This window comes from Homalodisca vitripennis, chromosome 8 (assembly GCF_021130785.1).
Source record: "Homalodisca vitripennis isolate AUS2020 chromosome 8, UT_GWSS_2.1, whole genome shotgun sequence".
NCBI classification, from domain to species: domain Eukaryota; kingdom Metazoa; phylum Arthropoda; class Insecta; order Hemiptera; family Cicadellidae; genus Homalodisca; species Homalodisca vitripennis.
Genome location: NC_060214.1, coordinates 31919567 through 31939229, shown reverse-complemented (window position 1 = coordinate 31939229; position 19663 = coordinate 31919567). Strand labels below are relative to the sequence as shown.

General features: G+C 33.1%; 1 protein-coding gene across 3 annotated transcripts in view; it reads left to right on the top strand.

Moving 5' to 3' along the window:
* The window catches only part of LOC124367497 (protein outspread), a 250443-nt gene that overhangs the window by 205264 nt on the left and 25516 nt on the right, over positions 1 to 19663 (top strand). For 2 of the 3 annotated variants that reach the window (XM_046824356.1, XM_046824354.1), the window contains exons 5-13: positions 4740 to 4824; positions 7856 to 8017; positions 8740 to 8919; positions 12112 to 12296; positions 12636 to 12776; positions 14009 to 14170; positions 15043 to 15161; positions 18590 to 18778; positions 19055 to 19208. In XM_046824356.1, the coding sequence (XP_046680312.1) occupies positions 4740 to 4824; positions 7856 to 8017; positions 8740 to 8919; positions 12112 to 12296; positions 12636 to 12776; positions 14009 to 14170; positions 15043 to 15161; positions 18590 to 18778; positions 19055 to 19208 (1377 nt within the window). The remainder of the gene's footprint in view (positions 1 to 4739; positions 4825 to 7855; positions 8018 to 8739; positions 8920 to 12111; positions 12297 to 12635; positions 12777 to 14008; positions 14171 to 15042; positions 15162 to 18589; positions 18779 to 19054; positions 19209 to 19663) is intronic. The other variant, XM_046824355.1, reaches the window with a different exon arrangement.

Genomic DNA, 19663 nt, shown 5'->3' with positions numbered 1-19663 from the left:
TTTTGCCTTATCAAAATATTATAAATGGGATTGTTATTTATAAAAACAATAGATTATTGAACGGTTTTTTGTGTGCTTTTGCTCAGCAAAGACGAGCAATATAACTTAATATGTAAATGTAATTATACTTACATATATTAAGGTGTAACTATAACAAAATCTTTATGTGGAGCCCCATTTAAATTTTGTTTTTAAAAATCTATTTTAAAATTTAAGGTTTGTTTTGATACTTGCTCATCTTTTTCACCCTCTCCCTCTTGATATATGATGTGGTAATGTTAGGAATCAAACATATATTAATCTAATTTGCCAACTGATAAATTAAATTTTCATATAAGGATTATTTGACTCTGAGAAATGATTAAACTTAAAAGTGTAACAGTTGATCTTAAAGTTACTAATTTTTATATGTATTTTATTACGTGTAATAGTTTTATGATATTCTTCTACAAATTTATCTCCAGTCACCTTTGAGTCAGCTATGCAAATAAATTCGGCTCTCTCAGTATATCTAGAACATATACCAAAGTCTTGTATTTAATCATTTAAAATTTAGTACTAGGTTACAATAAAAGTGTTCAATATGACAATTAAAACTTTTTGGCGAACTAACACCTTTTTGTGTAATTCTCCCTTGCTATTTTTTTGTGGACGGATAAACATGTCTATTATTTATTTGTTTGTGACAACTTATTTCATTGAAAATTAAATTTATGGCATATAGTACTTTTTGTATTTTCACTTGTTTTCTCAGTAATTGAAAATTACATGTAAAAGGACGTTATATTTCTCAGCAAAAATATGGTAATTTAGTTTTGACACTAAAATAAAATACAATACAATAAAAGCAATCCAGTTTTGATGTTTAAGATTCTACAGTAAAATTTAGTGTGTTGAATATTTAATATTTATATCATGTTTCCATTAAATAATATATATATATATCCGCAATACAAGAGACATGTTCTGCCCATTCTCTTCAAATTAGAGAAAGGGAGTGTAACATTGATAGGGAAAGAGCCTTGACTCGTTTCCACAGAATTAATGTGATTACAATTTTTAATCAATAACTAACTGGATCTAAACTATAATGAAGGTTGACCGTTACCACGGCCAGTGGGTAACTGGTCCAGTACCTACCGGGAACCTGCTGTAACTGTGACGGATGTGATGCACTGCTGCTCTACCATCATCCGGAGGCTAGCCACTCATTAGCGGAGAGTGTTATTGCCAAAACCGTCCTCCACATCCGTCACGGCCCGTGTAGATTTGTCGAGCTCGTGAGAGATGATCCTTAATTGTGACCAATGTGACCCGTTCTGCGTTATGGATTGGTTGTGCCTGCCATTTACGAACAACTGTGTAGAAATTGAACGATTTGATTCAGTAATAATAGTTGTTACCGACGAATCTTTGATTTGTTTGTTGGCGCACGTGATTAAATTAATTATGTAATTACCAGATAACATTCTATAAATATGAGGTTATACATTATATAATATAATATATAAGTACTTTGGAAGTAGGTCAAAGTACAATTTTTGGGTTCACAGAACCCTTTATCAGAAAAACCACAGAATCATAAAAGAAATAAGCAGAACTTAAACCAAATGTAATGTAACCAAAAAATAATCAAAACAAATAAATATCATGAACAACAAATTTCAAATTAGCTGTGTGTAAAATATTTGTACATTTTTCCATAAACTAAAATTTTGTGTACGAGGAAGGACAAGAGAACCATCTTAACTCCACAGTTAACCTGATTTATATAACTAGGTCTTCTGTTTTCTGAGTACTTTTGACGTGATCAAGGCTTTTTGTTATATCTGGAAATTTGCAGCTCCAGACCACATATGAATTCACACATCAATAGTGAATTTTTGCCATTGTTGGTTTGAATTGAGAAGACCATTTTCCCCCCAAGAAGACTTTGTTTGCACCACCCCCGGCTGTGAGGTTGGCCCAGCAATCATCCTGGGATTGGGACGCCCACAGGGACATTAACACACACCCCGGGGCCAGGAACAGGTCACAATTATCCCCAACATCACATGTGGACGGAGCTGAAGCCTGATCACACAAACACTAATCAGACGTTATGTTAGATTGAACTGTAATCACGCAGATTACAGATGCCCAGTTGGAAATCGCTAATAGCCTTTTTATCGAGTTGTTATTTTTTATGGGCGCTTCTTTTAATATGTTTAAGAACAGAAATAGCTCAAGTTCATGGTCAATGATCAGTTATCAGGTTGTTTTGGTTATTTATAAACATATCAATCGTAATATTGTATTTATTGACTTGTAGTTATCCTTTTAGTAACATAGTAATGTTTCTTAAAGACGATTCACTGATGTTTAGCAATCACTTGTTAGTTTGTTTTCTTTACAATTTAATGTTTTACATTCAGTGCATTGTAATTATTTACAAATAGCTAATCTTTATTGAATTATCATTGCTCCTATTATTCTTAAGAACCGGAAACAAAGCGTTCATAATACTTGTAAGATATAGAGAATTAAAAATTATTTTTCTTAAAATTTGCTGGAAAATATAAAAAAAATTCTGGTTTTAGTTATATTATTTGGTTCGTATAAATCAAACTGTGTTGTGTGAAAAGTTATGAAAACAACGTAAACTCTGTAGGGCTAGAAAAATACTTTGATACAAACATTTTTGTGCTTTGAATATGTTGGTCCACATATATGTTAAGTACTTTGAATAGTGAGCTCAAATTTGATATGGTTGTTAACATTTTCTAAGGAGGGTCTTATTCTCATCATCTATGATGCACTTCAGAAATGTGTTGATAAATAACAAAACCATCAACTAAGCCTTGGGAGCTTCTTATTGACTCAGTCGATTCGTCATCTAATATGTTTGTATCTTTTAGAAGTAATGTTTAGACAAATCATAACCAAAGATAATTCATGTTAATGGTTCAATGATTCGAAAATGATGTTTGATTTGACTTACAAATTGTTTGAATTGTCAAACATTTTTATTTACTTTTACATAAGGACTTACATAATTCAATGTAAATTAACCAACTTTCGTGTCCATCTAAACTTTTTGTTAAAGCATCGCCAAACAGCCATTTTTCAGTGTTTTAAAAATTATATAAAAACAACACATACTTCAAAATTCGAGTATGGTTTTTTACCCAGGATACTGCTCAGGGTTACCATCTGTAGGGAACAGAAGGAACGTTAAATTACCCAACCAAGGAAACACTTGTAAACCGTTTAAAAAATGTATATTATTTTTTAAATTAACAACCCTCTTCGATTTTGGGCTAATTTTTCTCCTATCATCGTTTCCTACATGGAAACATAACAAAGGCACGGTTTAGATTCAGTTTTGGTGTAAGACCTTTTGTACAGAGATTTACCCTTTTACAAGTTTTAAGATGTTAAAACTGCTGACATTCCTGAAACAAAGTCTAATAAGTTTATCTGTGCTGAAAGTTTTGCTGTTGCATCACAACACAGAGTCTACATACTGTAGTATATGAACATGCTGCTCTCAATAGTTTTTCAATTTTGGAGCTATAACACAACTCTTTTAGGACATACCTCCAAAAAACAACGAGTGTTTCCAAAAAGACTCGAGGGGTAAATGCAGTCTTGTGAAAATCAGCTGTGTACCTTGTCTACTCTGTGCTTTTGCATGGTTCGAACAGTGTTCATGTGGAAGAAGTTGACAGGACAGTGGGAGTGACATTGTACCATTATGGCTATTCCTGTGTAAAATCTCTAGTACTGAGCAGTGTTGCCACTCTACATTTAAAATGCAAGCAGACTTTGATGAGACAACTTGCCACTTCCGATCTTTCCATTTCGCAAAATTAAAATTTCTAAACCCGGCAAACGGCAAATCCTTTCTACATCTGTGTGACAGCAACATGGTGTTTTTCATGTTAATTCCAGCTGAGTGACAATTTTGGATTCATTTGATGGGAAAACAATGTCTGAATAGCTGACATTGAGGGAATTGTATTTTATAAACTGTACTGGTGTAGGTCATTACAACTATTAGAATCTGAAATGGAAACAAACAAAAAATCAGTCATGTGTTTATGGAGTAGTCAAATGTATAGAGTAGTCCTTTGCGATTCTATACTGGATGATGAATGGGACTAAATAACAATGACTTAATGGGTTGGATCCGAGTTTCGTTTTATGTAAATCAGTATGTCATATGGTACCTATACCATATGATATAGTATTGATTTTCATGATTTGTGGTTTTATGCCATTTTAAGAAATGACTTTTCTGCTTTAGTCATGATTGTTTTGACATTTCTAAAAATACATGAATTTACAAAAGATTCATTAAATTTTGTCTATGAAGAAAAACACAAAATCTAAAAATATTTTTACTCACATATTTTTAGTTCCTTCGTTTATAATATGTGCAAACAATAGTAGTTTTCATCACTAAAGTCATAAGTGGTTTTTTCGAATGAGGCAAAACGGAGATTGGAAGTATGATTAACTGCTTAAAACACTGTATATATATATATGGAGGACAAAAATAAAAACTTACACGTTTAAGTTAATGTTTATTTCATACTAACATAGTTGTACTGTCAAGTTTACCTATCAGAGTAGTTCTTTAACTGATTTTGTTTTAATTAAATTCTAGCACTTTAGCACAGTTATTCAATTAAATATTAATAACATATCAATGACTTAACGCTTTTGGGGTTTTAACATCAAAGTGAATGTTACAGGGTCGGCCAAAAAGAAATGCAACGTTCCCTGGCAGCCAAACATCCAACACGACTCCCAGCATATTGCAGACTCCGCCTGTCAGGGGTGAGTCGTTTGTTTCTCGTACAGATTTTTTAGTGATATTTCGTTTTCTAGTATAGGTGTGGTTACTGCAATGTTTTATTTAAATGATTATCAAGGAAAATAATAAAACCAACTTAATTAATGCTTTGTACATTTTTTAATAATTGTCGTACTCTAAATAAAGTATACTTTAACCCATAAATATTGATCCAGTATTTTATCATAATTTTATACTTATACTCAATTCTGATTAAGTTGTCTGATGAGGTTGCTTTGTACTAAGGGATCAGGACATAAGTATCAATATTGGATTTTAGCTGTATACCAATAGAGCCAAAATTGGAATCTCTGTAATTCTGACTCTACTGAAATCTTAAACTATACTATAGGACGTCTCTTATCATTTCAAACTTATTTTCACAGTGATTTTGCTCTATTTTGCCTTCAGTGCATCTTCAGGCTACTTTAGCTGTAGATTAAGTTGGATGATTATATTGGATATAGTGAACTTGAATTTCAGGTTTATACTATCTGTTATGTTTATGTTTAAATGCGACTTTTATTTATTTGTAAATATTTGTTGGGTTACACTTTGTACTTATATGATGAGTGTTTCAAGTTAATCTTGAAATGTTATGTTGAAATTTGTACAACAAGAAACATTTAGCCAAGAGACGTGCTTTTAGTATCGAATCAACCCCATCCTTTTGTAAGAAAAGATTCATTAAAATTGTATAAAATTAAATTGAAAATAAGTTATTGCAGTATTAATGTTTACAGTCAAATAAGATATCAAGCCTGCTATCTCGAGTCAAAATACTGTATTAAAGTATATGTATATATATATATATATATATATATATATATATATATATATATAATAATAATGATAATAATATAAGTTAATTTACATGAATATAACATAAAATGTCCTTGGAAATAACTGACCACATTTACAAGTATGTGTGGTCAGTGTGAATTATTAAATATAAACAAATTTACAACATCCTTAAAATAATATAAATACATAGTAAAAAAAAATTATATATGAGTCCAGTCTCGATACATCCAAAGACACTCTCTGCGGCGCTTGGTTTACTTAAAAAAATTATATACATACAGATTATATTCCTAAATTTTTTAATTTTAGGTTTAAATTTGTTAATAAGATTTGTAAATAACACATTACGTGCCATAATGCGTTATTCAGGAATTCAATTGTAACAGAGATGACAGCGAAGAAGAGTAGCAAGTGACTAAAAGTACCTTTTTCTCTACAGATATATTTTTGATATTTAGGTTGGTTCAAATCAGTCATTAACTTGATGTAACGCTGTACAAATTATTATTTTGCATACACAATCTTATTGCAAGATTTACTTTGAATTTAATCTTAATGTCATGACCTGGATCAATTAATAAAACATAATACTGTATTAATGACACTGCAAATGATGTTTTAAATTGGTATCTTTAAATAATTTTCTGGCTCCACTTTTTTACTTAACTCTTAAAACTCCTCATCTCCCACCACTTTGAGCAACCTTCAGACAAAACCCTGACTGTGCTTGTAAACAACCCAAAAATTGACATACAGGACGAAATTCATTATGAACAAAGTAAATGCAAAATTGGTAAAGTAAGCATTAAATCACTGTTAGCCAAGCGAATAAATCCAAAATCAATTCTGTGAAATCTTTAGGACTCTCTTTTTGTTTCTATTGGACTTTTCACGGTTTGTTGCACAATACATTTTCATTTACTGTTTATGGAGGAGAAGGTAAAAACGAATTGCATAAGCAAAAGTAAGATTCTTGCTTGAGAGGCAAGTTGTGACACTCCAGCAGCAGTATCTGGGTGAACCACCTGTCCCTAGATGTTGATGACCCACATGTTCTCTTGGCTGTTGGCCAGAAGTAAGTGTCAAACCTTGTTAGGTGGACTTCCTCCATAACGCAGTGGTCCCAAATAGTGCCAAACAAGGATATGGTTGACCAAAACCGTTAAACAATTTTGGTGACTTTATCGATCAATATCTTGCTCCATAATCAATAGTAACCCATAACTTTAAGCCTAGTAGGCATATCTTGTGATAAATTCTTTATTTTTAAACATTTCACATTGAGAATGATATTCACATTGTTAGATATCGAAGTTAAATAGTATGTTTTAATACTTACTAGTATTTTAATGAGCTTTATTAAATTTATACATATTTATATTATATATTTATTGCCTTAAAAATAAAATGCAGATAAAATTGTATGTTATATGTGTCATTCTTTTTCTCACTCTAATTTCGTTGCAATATTATTTTATTAAATGTTTGAAATAAGTGTATATATTTTTTAGAAAATGTATGAACTAAAGCTTTTAATTAAGAGTTTCAAATGGTACTTCTTCACTTTATTGAACATGGTTGTATTTTTATATCAGCATTATATGCTTGTATGTATTGGTAATATTTGTTCTATTTAAACATTACAAAATTGTTTTGTATATCGATATTTCACTGGAGGACTTTCTAATTCAGCCTCATGTTATTCAATAATTCAATAATTCTTTATTGATGCTACAAAACAGATATAAATCCAATAACATTGCAGCATTTAATACAAATAATTTTTACAATATTATTAAAGCTCGTACATATAAATTATTTTAAGCAATATTAATAAATAAATCATATATTATTGAAGATATTTTAAATAAATGGTACCACAATATAAGAATGATTTTATAAATAAATTAGGACATAGTCAAACCAAGCAAAATTTAAATTAGTTTCTAAAAATTTCAATATTATTGTACACAAAAAGTTCTTGTAAATTAATAGTATAACTTTAAGCTTATCCAATGATGAATTAGTACAATTCAAAAGCATACAACATACAAATCAGGCAAAATCACTCTAATTCTGTTGACAAAAGAAGCCAAGGTCGAAAGAGCATAAATCAATGTTTTGAGGTAGAGTATTATTGATACCATTACTTCTAAAGATTAATGTTACCCTTACCACTTCCCATCAGTAACACATTACGTGTTTGCGTAGATGTCTCCAGTTCTGTGTCCAGCGACCGCTACAGTGGCAGGAGACTACCCGGGGCCGTGTGGGAGGGCGAGGATGTGTTCCCCACAAGGGATGTCCCCGTCACGTCCCCACAGTCCAGTCCTATCGAGACACCTCATCAGCCGTCCATGGAGAACAGGAAAGGTGAGCCCCATTGTCTCTACCGCTTGACGAAATTTGTTTGAATGGACGTGTTTTCAATGTGACTTTGAAGCATACAAAAGATATTTTAGTGTATGAGCGCATGAAGCGTTACTGTGCAAAATATATGTCACATTTCACTTAGAGAATATACATGAGAATTTTGTTCAAAGCTTTTACAATCCTAAATCATCCATTATACATAAAAACATTAAATAATATTTTTATATGTAATGCAGTTAGAGTAATTAAATAAAACTAAACTGGTGGCCCAAAAATTTTTTTCACTCAATAAAAAAAGATTAAAAATAATTGGTATACAATATTTTAATTTTGCTTTATCTGTGACGTTAGTTCCTTCTTCTGTAAATAAAGTAGAACACCTATGTTTGAATTTTAATTATTATCTTTTTTATTTTATATCTGTTTGCTTTAAGAATTTATAATCCAGGTTGCACGAAATAAGTGAATTTCCTTGAAACATGATAAAAATATAAAGTTATTAACTGTAAAAATCACATTATATTATTGTAATATCTGTTAACTGTGATATGTAAAAGAGGCATACATATGTGTGTTATAAATTTTTGTGAAAAAATTAAAAAAATTCCTTTAAAACTTTTTGAAATATAAGTTATACGATGAAGAATTGACAACCTCCTGTTGATGAAACATGTGTGAGGGCATGTAGAGTTGTGCATGGTAGTAAAGCCTGTGGTGTGCAGTGTACATGGGTTCTCCACCCACCCGAGACAAGGTGCCCCGCCCCGACGACAAGGGCCGCACTCGGCGAGTCCAGAATAGAGAGAAACGGGGCCTCAAGACTGGCAGGAGCTACTCTGAGGATCTCACTAAGATGCTGCCAACCTGGCGGACTGACAAGAAAGCGGCGGTCCCTACCTCAGGTACATTGTTGTGCGGTGTTGTGTGCTTCTCATGGCTGTGACGTTTTTATTGTGAGATCCATCATGTAACATATTTTTCGGATAGTACTGAAATGATTCTACTCGTAATTCTGCTTACAATACTATTTAATTTGGTTATTTTCATTGAGAAAGCTTCTGTTTTAGCCATCTCAACAGCTTTAGCCAGTAAGTGTTAATTTTTAGCTAGGTAAATCGTGTTAAAATATGGCACTAACAATTCTACTGTAGATATTAGGCGGACTTATATTTTGTCATATTTACAGTACCCAAGCTTGCTTGGCTGTCTAGATTAAACCATCGTTTGGCCCTTAGTGATTTTTATTTCCTTGTTTAGATCAAATCAAGTTAAATATTTTATGAAAATTACTAATTTGCATGATGATATGACTTTTTAAAGATTGCAAATATTAAAAATTCAATAATAACCATTAAGACCTTCAAAACCCAACTTTTAAGCCCAAACTTGAATATTTATAATAGTATAGTTATAAAATGTTCACTGTAAATGACTTTACAGCAGCTGAACTTTATAGATTCTCCGGAATCTTTCTTGGAAGTTTCGTCTTTCTTAGTAAATGTTAATACAATTTTGTTAAATAATTCATAAAGTAAATCATATTAATGCTTTTAGTTAGCTTATCGTTGTTTATATTTTATAACATCTAAGCATTACTATCCTATTTTAACATTTTAATTCAACATTAATTTTAATCTCCTTCTATCAAGATGGAAATACAGCGATTTGCGGGTTATTCCAGTTTAATAAATTTTTATTTATTTTAACATTAGAAAAATCACTATGTTTTAGCTACTAGCACTTTTGTACAGTTTATTGATTAACAACCTGATAAATTTGTTAAAAATATTGAAATTGTTACTAGAAAGTGATTTTAATTAGTGATTGAATATGTAATCATTATGATGAGCTAAGTTTTTACCACTCACATTGTATGGAAATTGTTAATTAGTGATATTATCTGCGAATTGGCAAATTTTTAAAGGTGCAACAAACTGGACAACATTTAAAAATAGATCATGAAACAGTTGATTTCCAAATCTGAAAGTTTAAAGAATAATTGTCTGATATCTTGGGTAAATATATCTCAAGAATGTACAATCTCACAGTTTGTGACACAAGAGATAAACAAGGCAACCCGTAACAAACAGTGATAAATAAGCTATCACAAGAGAGTGTGGGAAACAAAAATATTATTGTTTACTTACATAATGGAAATAATCACTTGCTTCCCTTCAAATGTTTTAGTTACGTAATGTAACATTCTCCTGTTTTCCCCGACACTTCTTGAATTATGTGGTGTTGCACTTAGAGAAAAGTGAGTAGACAAACGTTCCGCGGCACTCTTGGTCGGTGAGTTCCAGTTGTGGCGAGGTTTGACCACAAACTACTGTGTAAATGTTCACTTTCTCTATGAGCCGACTGACTTGCAGATCCAGATAAACTTTTGGCCAGCAAATCCTTTTCTTGTAACTTCACTCATTTGTTCAGAGAAGTGGTCACTGGCTTTGTAAAGGAATGTTTTGGAATATTGCAAGTGTTAATTTCTTTCCTCCCCTCTTCTTCAAATGATTTCAAAGATCTTCATAGAACATTTGAAGTGTTTGTTTAATACAAGTCCAGTCATCTAACGTCAATATAAATCTCTTAATTGTATGATTATTATACAGTACATTGTACTTGTATGTGATATTAATCTCTAAATGTCTCGTATATAATTTAGCATAGTTAAATCAAACATTACTTTTACCAGTTAGATAGCTTGGGAAAATATTAATATTTCAAAAAGAAGATTTATTTAATTTGTTCATGTTGTCGGCATGCAAATTGGATTAAAATAAAATAACAACAAAATAAAAATATCCACTTATAACATATTAAATGAAAAGAGTTTTTTAAGTGTAAGGAAGGGATAGCAAGTACACACTCATATAATGTGAGAGAAAATTTTCACATTTATTGCTGAAAAGGCATTAATACATTCTTATGTAAAGTTTCGGAGATATTGTTGGTAGATTAGAAAATCGAAATACAAGATTCGTTTTTTTTTTTTTCAACCTCCAATCTCACACCAAGACGGCCAGACACGTGGCAGGTCCACTGTGTGGTCAGTAGTCGATCACGCATATTCCCCACTTCAACATTTGTCACTGCCGAGTTCAAGTAGCTAGTTTTCACTGAGCTGCAATCGTATAAACAGGGCTACCTCTATTGATCCCCTACCAAATGTCAGTTGAGGAATGTTATTCGTATCCTGCAATCAGAAGCGAATAGTGCAACAGAAATCCATTGGAGCATGTGCCATTTTTACGGAGAAAACATTATGAGTGATGGTGTTGTATGCAAATGTTGTAGAATATGAAAAGATGACCAAACTGACATGCACGATGAAGGAGGTCAAGGACACAAGTTTTTTGCTGCAGACGGCCTTGTTGATCAAATTGCTATAGTGCATAGTGAAAACTGTAGATTCACAATAAGTGCTTTGTCTTTGGAATTTTCAGAAGTTTCATGATCTTCTCTTTTCTCTATTGATACAGACAATTTAAATAGGATAAAAAAAGATTTGTGTTCGCTGGGTGCCAAAGATGACTTGACACCCACAAAATTTGCTGAATGGCATTCCTTCAATTTATCCTTGAATTTACCATTGGGCCATCATTCACACACAACACCATCACTGATGTTTTCTCCATAAACACAGTACATTCTCCATTAGATTTCTGCTGTTCTATTCCCTTCTGCTTGCAGGAATCTAATAACACTCCTCAATTTAAATTTGGCGGAAGAGTCAACAGAGGCGGATGCGACTGTAGCTCTGCGCAATCTGACTGCTTGAACTCGACAGTTGCAAATGTAGCTGTGTGATAGACTATTGCGCTCGTCGCTGACCTGTCACTTGTCTGGCCATCATGGCGGAGATCGGAGGTTGAAAAAGATTGCCCTCGTATTTATGTAATCTTCCAAAATCTCTGAACTTGAACAAATTTGTTCAATAGAGAAAGAAGTCTAAAAATGTATGTAAGATTTTTAGACCATCAAATTTAGGAGATCAAACTCAAAAGGTATTTCTTATGTGAAAACCATTTTCATTTTTACTTTATTTTGTAATGGCATCATGCAGTGAAAAAATATGTTGTGTCTGATATTGACAGAACACCCTGAGGTGTCGCGGCGGCTTCTGTTGGAGGAATTCGAGAGTGAGTGTAAGCTGAAGGACATCGCTGACTCGCTGACAAGGCCGAGACAGCACAGACGCCTCACTTCTCCTGCTGTCACGCCCCCTCCTCCCTCTAGCCATGAGCCCACCCGAGATGGAGACACCACCACCCACAAACAGGTAACTAACTGACTGTTGTATGTTTGTTTCTTTGTGTATTTTTTTCTAATTGCACAAAAACATTTATTGAGACTTAAAGACCTTTGTGATACTTTACTCAAAAAGTGGTTCTTTGTCTAATGATCAATGAACAAGAGACTGATGAGCTTCTGAATGATTTATTTACTAATATTGGCTTTTTCATATTGGTTAATTTCCTACTCTCGATTTCTATGCATTGGAGAAGAAAGGATATTGGTGATTCATACAATTCTGTATTTGTTAAAATGATTGATCAAGTTTGTTAGTTATAGTTGTAATAAATTTAGTAGTTTAACAGTTGGCTTGGGTGTGTTACAGGTGAGGGGAGATCCCGACGGTTGTGGTCTGGACTTGTCGTCTCTTCGCTACTCTCCCAGCTCCGAACTCAGGGTAGACTTGCCAGCCGAAGACCTCCTGAACATTAAGAAGGGCTGGCTCATGAAGCAAGGCAACGATAAGGTCAGTTATGGTCTGCTGGTTTTCTGCTTATGTCAGTGTATGCATTGCATATTTGTTTTTTTTTTTTTTTTTTTGGATGTTGCTATTATTTAGTATATTATGGAGGATCACTGTAGGAAGAAATAATAACACCTTGAGATTCCTAGTTATTTTTGTATTATATTATTTTATTTTAGTACATTTATTCTAACCTCTAAAATAATTCAGTTTTAGTTTTGTTTAATAACGAACATATAATAAACTAAAAAGTGTAGTTTGGATTTTACTAATGGGAGGCTCTCAGTTTGAATAAAATACATACAAATTTTAAGTCCAGTTATGCATAATGAAATAAATCATGCTAATATTCAAATATACATAAAACAGAAAACATAAAAGACATAAGACATGTTATATATAAAGAGGAAAGTGTATAACAAATTATCGTTGTGAGGTGATGGATTCAAACATGAACATAATTCCACCTTAGAAGCAAATATCACCCAGAAGTTAAATGCACAACATTTAGAGAGTCTCCCTAAGTTTAAAAATGTTTGTCAAACCACTCTTGGCCAACACTTCTCCAGCAGGTGATTTTAGTACTCATAGCACCTCTCATAGTGCTTTCTAGATTTATGAGTAAAGGCAATATGACCCCAAATAAATTCACTTCGCAATCCACTCAAAATACTGTTGTAATGATCGGAAATTAAGTATTGTACAAAATTTTCTGTCTGCGAAGCATCAAACCAGGAAAGATTGGCTTGCCAATCTCTACTCATTGTATTATAAAAAAATGTGTAAAGGACTTCCTTGGACATTCAGTATGTTAGGTGAACCGAAGCACATATATAGCAATAAATCAATGTTACTTTTATCAACTACAAAATTTAGTAAAGACAGAAAGGGAATAGGGAGCACATCTTCATATAATTTTGTGATATCAAAGGACGTTTGTTTTCTCATCGTGAAACAAATGAATGTCTTCTCAATGTTCCAAAACGTCCAAAATGTTTTAAGGACCTTGGACATTCAGTGCCTTTGCTGAACCGAAGAAAATGTATAGCAATCAGTCAATATTACTTTACCAACCACAAAATATTGATAGTAAAGACAGAGAGGGAGTAAAGAGCATGTCTTCATTCACTTCTGGGAATCAAAGGTCCCTTTGTTTTCTGATCGTAAAACAAATGAATGTCTTTTAAATTTCTAAGTCCACACTTGCTTTATGTGGAATTGTTGCATGATTACAGGAGTGGAACAAGCACTGGTTTGTGCTGAGAGGTGCGGCCCTGCTATACTATCGAGATCCAGGTGCTGAAGACCAAGGTATACTAGATGGCGTGATAGACCTGAGTGGCGTCAGTGCTGTCACCGAGGTGCAAGTGGCCCGCAACTACGGCTTCCAGACGACGGTGAGTACAGTGAACTTTATGTTAACAGTAGCTTCTACAAATTGCAACAACAGTAACAAAAAAGACAGTACAAATTTGTATTTTTGCTGTTTACATTCAACCCTTCTTACTTGAGCTAGTAATAGGTCTTAGGAGCTGAGAGCCAATCCACGCTGTTTAATATATTGACTGCGGCAGGCGCACATTACTACTCCTCCGTTGTAGTGAAGGTGTTAAGCACACCTTGCTTATTCTTGAAATTGATAGAGAATTTCTCCTAAGAAGGAAATCAACTGTTGGCCACACTAGTTTTGGTTAGGTCACAATGGGATGGTACCAAAAGGTTTAAAAATATCAAGTAAAAATATTTTTCTCAAATCATATTTTCTTAGCATGGCACACTATAAATAAATAGTTATACTGTTATCAGGCAACTATAAAAAGAGACAGAAAGTCACCATTTCAAGCCAAATAATCGGTTTGTATTATGGATAGATTACAATGATTTAACAATTATTTACCTGCCTGATGGTTATATTTAAGTATTGGATTGGATTTAAGTAGCTAGGAAACTATGATTTGAGAAAAGACTACAGTTTCTTATTTTTAACCCTTAAATACACTTCCATTTCAACCTCGAATTCTTTCTTAAAGGAAATTTCTCTATACGTTTCAAGAAAGACTAGGTTATGTGCTTAAACAAATCAAATTGTTCTCAGCTCCTGGATTTCAATCAGAAGTTTCGAAATGTATTCTTCTTTAACACTAACAACAATTATGATATGTTCAAAGGGTAAACTATTATTTAACACTTGTGGCACATGACAAATACTGTCGGAGTGATTGTATTGGTTAAAGAGGTTAATTGATTTATATTCGCCCTTTGTACACAGACATGGGATGAGCGAAGCTATGTTCTGTCTGCCGTCACTGCTGGTATCCGAGCCAACTGGATGTGTGCTATCCGACGAGCGGCTGGGCTGGATACCAAAATGGATACCAACCCTCTCCAGTAAGTTCAACATCGCTAACTATGTACACAAATTGTATCAAATCAAATCAAATCATTTATTGTCAAGATGTAATGTACATACATATAACAACGTCAAATATTAGGGCTAAAATAGTCTATTCCTAAAATTTTCTCTTAATACAGTAATCATTGACACTGTACAGGCAAGATTTGAGTAACAATTTTTTTACACAGTTCTTAAAATTAGTTCTACTTAATTCTTTTATATCTAAAGGCAATGCATTGTACAGCTTAATTCCTTGATACTTAAAACTGGATTGGGTGCTTGAAAAATTACATTTTGTTAATACTAAGGTTATTTCTATTACGTGTGTATAGTAAACTATGGATATTACTATGGTTAGAGAGGTAGTTTAAAATTATCTTTTACATACAGGAGCACATATAATATATAAATAGAAGGCAGTGTTAAAATATTAAGTTTTATAAAAAGAGGTTTACAGTGTTCGCGGTTTCCTACATTACATAGCAGCCTTACAGCTCTTTTTTTGTAGAATAAATAGCTTGCTTGCAGCTTGTGAGTAACCCCACAAAACAATCCCATAGGTTAGACAACTGTGGACATAAGCATAGTATATCTGCAGCTGAAGGTCTGAGGAAATAACACCCTTTAGAGATCTAATTAAGAAAATGCCCTGAGCAATCTTTGAAGCAGCATAATCAATGTGAGTTTGCCATTTAAGATTAGACTGGATGTGTACTCCAAGAAACTTGAGACTGAAATCATTTTCATTGGGCCTATGAGCTAGTGTTATTTGTAAATCCTGGATTTTTTTATTATTAACACATAACTTGTTAGCTGCACACCAATCGTTTATAATCGAAGTCTTAGAACCAACGATACTTTTACATTCAACGTCTGATTTAGAGCTGACTGTAAGCCCCAGGTCATCAGCAAATAAATAAGTGCTTACACCGCTCTTGCCCAGATTAGAAGGCAAGTCATTTATATATGCAATAAATAGAGTTGGACCTAAAATGGAGCCTTGTGGAAACTCCATAATTAACAGGGAGAGTTTCAGAAGTTGACTGAAACCATAGTAGCTCAACTTACTTATTAGGATCCTATGGTCGACCGTGTAAAAGGCCTTGGAAAGGTCATACGATCTAAAATTAACAGCATTTTTCAGTTCCAAACCCTCAAAACAGTCATTTACAAAAGACTGAACTGCATCAGTAGTGCTCCGTTTAGCCCGAAACCCAAACTGACAGTTACTAATTAACCCATTAGTTTCCAGATAATAAATACCTGCTTGTGAAGTAGGCGTTCCAAAACCTTTGACACAACTGGAATTATCGAAATCGGTCTATAGTTACAGATTTGATCTTTAGGCCCCTTCTTATGTACAGGAATAACTTTATTAACTTTCAATACATCAGGAAAAATGCCAGACTTAATACATTCATTAAATAGGTAAGTTAATACTGCACAAAATATAGGCAGCACATAATTTCAAGATTGGAGCATTTACACCAAAACAGTCTAAGCATGTACTGTTATTTAAACTAATTATAGCTGCATAGACATCTTCAAACTTTAAATTCAATAAAATTAAAATCAAACATATGGAAGGGTCAAGTTGGAATACTTGTTAAGATAAAAAGAAAATGTATTATCACTAGTGGGGATATTATTACATGTATCTTCAACTGAACAAACAAAATAATTATTAAAACTATTGGGTTCCAGTGTCACAGAAGAACTCACTGATTTACTATTAGGTCTGGCTGTTTGATTTATTAAACCCAAGCAGCTCTACTCTTATTTACAGCTTTGTCAATTACACCATTATTATAATTAAGTTTTGGCCTTTCGGATTTCATTCTTATACACTGTTTTAAGTTTCTTGTACCTAGTTTTGAATTCAATGTTACTCTCAGAGTTGGTGTTATTAATATTATATAATGTAGCTTATCTAATTCAGATTTTATTTTAAACTAGGCTATCATGGTACCAGGAAACATTAATATTCTTACTTTTAAGTTTTTTAGTCTTAAGAGGCATAGAACAGTTTAGTGCCCACATAAACAGATCTAGAAAGAGCTTGAACTTAGAATTTATATCAGATTCCAAACGGTATACATCATTTCCAATTTATAAGCTTAAGATATGATAACAAAAATGAGGTACCAATGCACAAATGGGTCTAATTATTGACTTTTCTGAGACAGTCTGTGGTATTTTATACTCCAAGAAACGCCTCGAAAGAGGATGGCCAGATGATCGGAAGCAAGCCGTGTGAATTACTGACGAGTGTACTCTGTCTGGGTGAACAGTAGTCAGTAGATTGTCAATACAGCTACCCAAGGTTTCACTATCACCAAGGCCCTGGTCTAGTTATTTCTGAGACAGTGATATTAAGTCCAAAGCTAATTGATCAAGTTGAGGAGTTCTTTTGTTTCCACATGGTTACTGAGAAAGTTTACATTAAAATCACCAGCAATAATTAGGTTCATTTTTTTTGCCATTCAGAAGGGAAAAAATATCATGGAGTTTATCATAAAATAGACAAAAGCTACTTGCTGGAGATCTATAAAAAGCTACCACTACTGTGTTGAAAGTAGGCAATACAATCGCTGCTAACTCACAGGTAAGTTCTTCCGAGAAACAAGATAATTTGTCAAATTTGATGACTTCAGTACCACTTTTAACACAAATAACAATCCCACCGTGAGAATGTTTTCTCTCTTGCAAAGAAATCAGCAACTTCATATCCAGGTATCACCAAGTTCTTCATGTCCGATGAGGATAACCAGTGTTCCGCAATACAAAGTACATCAGTCCTGTATTGGTTATTTAGAATGTCAATAAAAGGAAGCTTGTTGGAAATACTGCAAACATTCCAAAATAATAGTTTAAAATTAGGCCTGTAAAAAGGGACTATCATACACCGACTGTGTACCTAATTTCTTTTTCCAAGATCGCATAAAAACTAATTGAGAAAATTTTTACTGTAAATAACTAAAAAATTATCATAAATCCTGCAAAGATTCCCATAATAACTATGGACGCCCAAGAATAGTCAAGAAGCAATTTCACAGTTGTTTCATCTGATTTTAACAAAAAATGTGATTTGAGTAATCTAAACAAAACAAAAATAAGTAATTTTTGGATTCGATGATTACTTTTTGTTTATTTTTATGAAATTTAGCATTACAGTTTTAAAATCCATCATTTTCAAACTTCGTCTTTTTTAGTTTTATTTAGGAAAACACTTGTGCAGTTTCAACATCAAACAACTTATATTGTTGTGATATTGAATTTTTGTGAGAAAATAATAAAAAGACATGTATTATCTAAACTCAAAAATCACCCTTTCTTTTCTTTTATTACATTTTGAATAGAATTTTGAACTTTGAATTTGAAAAAATCCAGCAATATTTAACCATTACTTCTTTTTGTACAGAATGGAGAGGGACAGAGAGAGTATCGCTCCTTCCACCCCTCTCACGGGGCGTTCCATCATCTTCTCCTCGGACGACGAATATCGCACAGCATCAGAGGGGAGAAGAGAGAGTGGAGATTGGGGTGACACCTTGCCCCCCTCCCCACCTCTCAATCGAACCCCCATCTCCAAAGTCAAGGAACGAGCAAGGTAAGTGTATAATGGATGTTTGTTTTATTCTCCGTACGTTATGATATTCTGTAAACGTCACATAAAAATGTAACACTAATAGAAACGGTAAGGAAAAAGATATCAGTCAGGGATCTAAAATTTGTGTACCGAAGACTGCATTTGTAAGCAGACACATAAAACACAATACTTTTTTGTAGGCCATTGTAATTTGTATAGTACTTGCCACAAACTCTTTATTATAAAAAATGTTGGTTTGATGTTGGCCTGAAATAGATGATACTTTGTATGTTGTAGGGGAGGTTTGCGATCCCGTGCGTACAACACCAAGCGGTCCCGGTCATCCCCTCCCTCCTCACGCAGGTCCACACTCGACTCTGTTCCACAAGAAGACTTTGTGTTGGCCTGCTGTGGGGAGATGCAGGAGTCTGATGTAGATGAAATCAGCAAGGTAAGAATTGCAGGGTTGGAGTTACCACCTTAGTAAATTTTGTTTAGTTATAGTTATCTTAATTTATAGTCTTCCAACAACGACGTTGACAAAACTACATAGTACCACAGTACCATCCATCTTGAAATTAGTTTTTTAGCTCTCCTGAAGTTTACTCTAGACCTTGGCAATAGTGTAAAAACAACTTGCCTGAGATAGACTTTCACTTTTTATTATTTTGGAAAAGAAACTCATGTTCAGAAATGTAATGTATCAGAATTCATGGAAGCATGTTAAATTTCTCTATTTGAAAATAAACATTTTCTACATTGTCTTTGGTTTTTTAAATATCATAAACTTTTTTGCAACAATCGCCTATTTTCTAAGTTGAGAGATGTACTGGTAACCATCTTTATTTTAGTCCTATAAGAACTAAAGCATTTGGACGTGTATTAATTTTATTTGTAAAATGCGAT